The sequence below is a fragment of the Pundamilia nyererei genome, unplaced genomic scaffold (assembly GCF_000239375.1).
Source record: "Pundamilia nyererei isolate P.nyererei 1_Seehausen unplaced genomic scaffold, PunNye1.0 scaffold00134, whole genome shotgun sequence".
Lineage (NCBI taxonomy): Eukaryota > Metazoa > Chordata > Actinopteri > Cichliformes > Cichlidae > Pundamilia > Pundamilia nyererei.
Window position 1 is genome coordinate 767,947 of NW_005187535.1, and position 7,048 is coordinate 774,994.

The 7,048-nt window shown below is 40.5% G+C and overlaps 1 protein-coding gene across 1 annotated transcript in view; it reads left to right on the forward strand.

Moving 5' to 3' along the window:
• Positions 1–1,014: 1,014 nt before the first annotated feature.
• cxcl12b (chemokine (C-X-C motif) ligand 12b (stromal cell-derived factor 1)) overlaps positions 1,015–7,048 on the forward strand; it is an 11,288-nt gene continuing 5,254 nt past the window's right edge. The window contains exons 1-2 of the mRNA XM_005743647.1: positions 1,015–1,216; positions 3,712–3,829. Of these exons, the coding sequence (XP_005743704.1) occupies positions 1,150–1,216; positions 3,712–3,829 (185 nt within the window). The 5' untranslated portion in view covers positions 1,015–1,149. The remainder of the gene's footprint in view (positions 1,217–3,711; positions 3,830–7,048) is intronic.

Consider the following 7,048-nt stretch of genomic DNA (forward strand, 5'->3'; position numbering starts at 1 on the left):
TTACTGATGACTGTGTTAGTTTAGCATTTCCATAAACAACATGCTGATTGCAGTTCATTCCCAGAATCAAACCCAAATCTTTGATCAACATCTGTAAATTCTGAGAAAGCGTTCAAGAAACTCCTCGGTGAGAAGGAGCAGATCTTGACCCACTCGTGCACACTGCAGTCATAATTTATCACCCAATGATTTAGTGAATAAAACAACCAAAAGAACATTTGTTTCTTGGCGATATATGTGGTCGTTTTTTTGTAGTTGATGATGATAATCTACTTACAATAGAATTTCCTATCCTTGACTACATTTTAATTAAAAACAGCAAAAGACTCACAGAAGTTCATCACTTAATGGATCTACAATTTTTCTTAAACCAGGTTTTCCTCTGTCCTAACAACTGTACAAACATGAAGTCAGCTAATGGTTTCTTCATGGAGAAAACAATGAAAGTCCCAATAAAGACATGAAGCAGACGTCATGGACAGGAGCCCAGCCAGATGACAGGGAGTCAGCAAGAGGGAAAAGGAGAAAGAAAGACAGCCAAAGTGATGCATGGAGAAAAAAAGGCGGAGAGGGTGCAGCCTGTATACCAGCAAACAAATACACAACAGGCAGCTGACATATAAAACAATATTAGTCCAAATGCAGAGAGAGCTGCTTCCAGCAATAATCTGCAGGGACTGGTGAGAAATGCTTGAACTCTGTGTGCATGTGTGTGGCAGATGGCAAGTAAAGGTGAAGAGAATACACTGAAAAATGGGGGAAGGAAAAGTACAACAAAGAAGATTAAATAGACACAATGAAGCAATGAAAGCGAGAAAGGCGGAAAAAAATAGGCAAAATTAGTGAAGAGGCGAAGAGAATAGCCCTCAGACTTTCTCCTTGACTCGCAGCCAAACGCATTTACAATCGAGGAAGTTTCTACTGACTGGCTGCCGCTCCCTCCTTCTCCTGCCCTGACTTCCCCTCCCTCTCCTCTCACGCTGGGACCCCCCTCCCTCTATAGAAAGTGGGACTCCGTCTCCCTGCTCACTTTCTCTCGCCCGTCTGAAGATTTAACACAGCGCAGAGCGAAGCTGGCGGCCACAGTCGTGCCCTGGATTGTAACAGAGAAAGAGCGCAAGCCCTCCTGCAGCCTGCAAGCCCACCACCATGGACGTCAAACTGATGGCACTGCTGGCTCTGCTGGCCGTGGCCACACATGTTCCGACCTCCAACGGTGAGTCCAGAGGGACAGCAGCCCCTTTAATTTAAACGCTTCAGGAACATTACTGACAACATCATTTAGACAGGTTTTGACTAATTTAAACGTTTAAGATTCTGGAGCTTCCGACATTTATATTTTTCTTATTGGCTATTTAGAACAGCATTTTTCTGGATTAAGTTTATGTTTGTTAGGTTATGTCAGCATTCATTTTAATTGTTTATGATTGATCGGTTGCCGTCGTGGTAAACCCCTTATTACAAGACTGTGAAATTCCAGTTCTTCGATCACCTGCTTTCCTTCTACGTCGATAAATTTCTAGACAGAAAATTGGGTAACAGATTGAAATGTTATTAGAATTTTTTTTAATACATTAATTAAATAGCTACAGTATAACTTAAACTCATGGAGAGTAAATGAAGTACAAAATAGAAGCTTCTTGGTTATTGTTTTTTCGGACAGGTGCCGAATTATTGCGTTTTGCTTTGCTAGTTTTTTAAAATTATTATTATTTTGCAGTTTGTATTTGGGTTTGTGGAAACAAACATATATTTTTATACATAATTAGAAAATTAAACTTGAATGAAAATATTTCCCCACTGCAAGTTCTTATGTGGGGCGCTAGAAGAGAATAAGTAGAGAATATACTGATATTAATCAAAATCTAAAAAACAGAAAATGCCTTTTTAAACAAAATGTTTATAAGCATTTGTTTCAGATTTTGGGCAAATATCTTATCTTATATAGGTGGATTCCTGCCACCGCATTGACCCCACATTTACCTCCCACGTTTAACCTTGGTAGCAACAAGACGGGGTGTTGAGTTTCCTAGCAGGATTTATCCTAAGCGTATTATTTCTGCTCCACTAAGAGCTCAGATTGAATATTCAAGACTTAGACCTAGACATGTGTATTTGCCTTTTCTCACTGCATCCTTATAATTAGTTTCTAATTAGGGATAAATCAGTGGTGGACACATGCTTCTGGCTCCAGTGCTGCATGCTGCATAATGATCCCTTAGTTTGCATGAGAAAAGACCCTGAATGGGTGCGAATCATTAGAGCGATATTACTGAGGATTTGGGCATTTGTGACAGGACATTTGCTGTTTCTTTATGAAAAAAAAGAATACATTGAACCTTGTAAAAAAAAAAAAAGATCTTTATTATTGATGCACCTGATTTTAAGATTTCAATTACATTTAATTATATGTTGCCAAATCACAACAGCATTTGCTTTATATTGTATGGTTTGAGTAATCTGGACATTTACATTTGTACAGGCAGGGCATGGCTGATGTACAGAATCAGCTCTGTGAAATTTTGTAATTTCTTAAAGCACACTTTAAGCTTCAGTTTTCAATGTATTTTATTCCCATTCAAAGCCCTCTATAATGATGCAATTAAAGGCTATTCGGCTGGTTTCTTTTTAACTTTTATTGCCAGCCAGGTTTTCCTTCATTCTTTCCCTCATTTTTTTAACAACCCTCATCGTTTCTTTCATTTGAAAACTTTTAAGGAAGCATTTAGTCTTATTACTGTGCATCTGTAGTCCTCGGGGGCACCGACAAGCCTACACAAACTCACATTGTAATCATTTTAAGAATGTACCTCATAGAGGCTGCTGAGGCCGTCTGAGCTGCAGAGTGCTTTCATAAAAGAGGTGAATATTGGAAATTGAATGTTGAGGACCCTTCTCCTTTAGAGTGGCTTGGCTGAATGCTCCAGGAGTGAAAAGCTAAAATTCTGCATGCGTGTGTGTGTGAGAGTGTGAACGAGCGGGTGGTCAGAAAGGGCTAATCTCTTTTTAATGAGGATGTTGTTCACAGACATAGCAGGTAAACTTATACATTCCCATGCTTTGTTAAGATTTGTTACAGTAGATTAAACATGCCTTTAATTTGTCCAACGAGGTGAAAGGTACGTTTAATCGCAATCCAAACGAATCAGAAACTGCTGCGCTTGGATTTGATTTAAGTTGATGTAGGTATTTAAATCCTCACTTGAACCAAAATGACCCTTTCTTTTGTTAACGGGCAATGAAACGAAATATTAGACACCGCTGCTCATTTCATCCACTGTGATCTGAATAAGTTTTCTTTGGCAAGTTAACGGAATCATTTATCTTAAAGTCCAACGTCTGCCACATTTTACTGCCCTGCAGAGCTCCACATAAGTAATGCTGAATGTGTCTCTGTGTTGGCTGATTTCTCCTTTGTTCACAAAAAGCTTGTTAGGCTTTTCTTGCTCTTACATATTGAAATAAGGCAGGTGCAGCTTTGTCTGTGGATTTTGCTTTGGATCCCAAAGCAAATTTTTCAGTTTTCAAATTCCTCTTCCTAACTCCTTCCTAAATATATAGCTGTGTGAATGCCAGAGCTTAAGAGTGCAGTGTTGCAGAATTGGAACAGTCAGTACTTGTTAAGCTTTTTAACAGCCTGGTCTCTTGAGATTTTGTTGCATTTTCTAAGCTTCATGCTAATTTGTAATCTTCCTTGTCCACTGTTTGTAGCAAAGCCCATCAGTCTGGTTGAGCGCTGCTGGTGTCGATCCACTCTCAACACGGTTCCCCAGCGCTCCATCAAAGAGCTCAAGTTTCTCCACACGCCCAACTGCCCCTTCCAAGTCATGTAAGTAGATGAGTCTCATGTTGCAGGGGGTGATTAACTTCAAGAAATGTGTTTCCTGGTGTAATTATCTGATGACTGTTTGAATGAGTCTGTCACTCGTGTGGCCTGTTTAAGTGGATTCTTTTCCGTGTGTCAAGGTTCATTTTTTAGGTTTTAAAAAAGCAGAATCGTGTAAAGTAACCATTTTGTGATAGATTAGATTGTACTTGATATCTGTGCTGAGCTTTTGCAAGTGAACTGTTCTCCTCAAACTCCCAGACATAGTCACAGTCACAATAACCAGATGTGGGAAAACAAAAAAACAATATAGGAAAATGACACTGGCATGCATTACCTTCTCTGTTTAATGAACACTACAGATTCATTTATGACTGTATTAGTGTAATGCCAGTAATAACAGCGCACACATATCATTCAAGACCAGTTCATATCAGTGAGTACAAACTACAAAAGGGCTGTGTTTGAAGTGTAGGCTATTTTTGGGGGTCTATATAAGCCAATAGTCTTCTTTAACAAGAGGAAACAGAAATAAATGTAATACACTGCTGATGTGTGAGGTATGTGTAAGGTATGGTGTTAATATCCTTCTAGGCTTTCCTGAGTGAGCGGGCAGACTTTAAAACAACACAATCCACTCAGAGAGAGGAAAGCGCTAACGCTCAGAGCTCGAGGGGGCCATTTGTGTTTGGCAAAGGAAGCAATAATTAAGGGTCAAAGTGATTACCTTTGTATTTCTGCCGACCCCTTGTGTCCCTCATCTACTTTTTCTTTTTTCATTTCCCGCCTGAATCTGGTCAGCAACGTTGAGAATAATTTCACTGGTCTGGAACACATTAACAAAAAAAAACCTTCCTTAATTTGTTAGCTATTGAAAATCTGGACGGCAGAAGCCTCAAGGCCAAAAGGCTAAAGGACTGGAGGCTTCTTCCACAAAGAAAGGAGGGGGCTGGTGATGGTTGGAAGGGGTAACCGAATGGCAAAAGGTCAGGAAGGACTACCAGTCCTGTGGCTAGGCTACAAACTCCCTCTAACCTCCCTCCAGAAAACTGCCAGAGGAGTCAAGAAGTCATTCAGACAAGGAGCCCGCAGAGCGGCGCTCCGATATCTCTATTGAGGAGCATGAAAGAAAGTCGGTAACATAACACCCTCTTTCACCCCACAAGAAACTCCCCCCCCCCCCCCTTCTCCCACTGTGTGCCCTCATCCCTTCACCCTAGCTTGACAACAACCCCTCCAAACCAGGCCGCCACGCTGTTGGTATTAACTTGCTGTGAAGTAATTACTACCTGCTGCTTGTGGAACTCCGGCCCCCAAATTCCTGCCAAGTCAATTAGGGTTTAGGTTCTCAGTTGGTCATCCAGACAGGCAGACAGATAAACAGGACGAAGTGAGAAACATCAAAATAACAGAGAGCTTCCGAGCTGATGAGCTGGCAACCTCTAATAAAACAAAAAGTGTGTGTGTGTCTGTGTGTGTGCGTAGGAAGGGGGGCGACCCCATGAGAAAAAGCAAACACAGATCCAGTTACGGAGCTGTTTGGCCTCCTGACATTTGAAGGATTCGGGATCAGGCTGGTGCTCCCGAATTGCTCTTTTAAGTTTGAGGGGCCATTTGCTCATCTGCCTCTAAATGCAGTGAGGAATAAGGGAGGTGGTATATCAGAGGGGCAAGCAAGAGAGGGGGGCACAAATTGAATATGAAAGCAGTGTTTAACTTACAGAGATGTGTGACATGAGATGGAGGGAGGAGAACGGGGAGCAGCGAGACGCTACACCTCTGAGCTGTTAACTCTCATACATGACCTTTTGCCACTGAGGTGTGATATCCACATGTTTGGAGCAGGGTAAGACCCTGTTGCGTGCCCCCTGCAATCGCCCCATTGGTTCTGAAACTCACCCAGAGTCAGTGACTGACAACAGAACAAATCCTCTCCTAAATGTCTGGCTTAGCTCTCTATTAACAGACCAGACATCAGCTCACATTCTGTGACCGCCCTGCAGCACCCCTGAATCCTGAGCGGGAAGGAAAATTCAATATTTTGGAGTATGAAAGAAGAAAAATGTCTGTTTTTCTGAGTATTACAGTTGTATATTTTACCTAACATAAAGTGTTGAGGGTGAAGCAATGTTTCAGTTTCTGTTCAGGCTAATTTTTAGTGACTTCTAGTTTATGTAAATCTAAACTCATTTTAAAAATATGTTTAAAAACCCTCCACAAAAAAGACGTGTTAACATGTGCACCCAACAAAGTACCAGGAATAAAAATTTAAAGCAACATTTTTCTTTTTTAAGTTACACACATTGACATCTGCCTTGCCAAAAAAGACTAATATTTAAAAACTCTGTTTTCAAGAGGAGCGTAATCAGTGAATTACAGACAAAAAACAGAAACACAAATCAAATAAATAACCAAATCAGACTTAAACAGTAGTGGGATTTAAAAATATAGACTTATACTGTAAATTTCACCCTATACTACCAAAAAGGATTTAAGAGTGGTAGCGAACGTGACTGATTACTTAAACAAGCCTCTGATGTTGCACCTTTTAAAAGTTTTACATGAAACCAGCCTGATCAAAAGGACTTCCCACGTGTAAAGTTTGTGTCAGACTATGTGTGAAGATGTTTAGCATGCCGTGCAGAGACAGCTTTACAAGTCATACAGTGCGGTGTGATCTGCGATATCAGCCTCCCCCCTTCAGCCGTCCTTGAGCAGAAACAGCGAGCTGTGATTTTTCACCGCTGAGCAGATGCTGACAGCCTGTTATGCGTAGTAATCCTCCAGTTTGGAGCTTGGATGTGTTTTTAGATGTGCAGAGATTTTTAGAGCTTATCTGAGGTGTATCTGAGCTCAACCCCCGTAGACCTTTTAATCCTGGCATGTTTTGCTCATTTCACTTCTGATTTATTTAACAGCCGATAAACCATAAACAGCGAGGGGCTATTTTTGTTCCCATTATGGTTAAAAAAAAGTGCTGTTTAGCTTTTAAAAATGCTTTAAGAGTTTTGTAGCTTTAGTAAAAACTTACATTTACTGATTTATTTCCAAGAGACAAACTAAAGGTATATACTGTACATTGCTCTTAATCTATATTAGTCATAAATCACTAATATTAAGTAGTACAGCCAAGGAGCACCTATTTAAATGCTATAAGCAAGGATGTTAGGTTGTGCATCCCACTGAATAATAATGCTTGATTTGTTGTCATTGCGCAAGGAC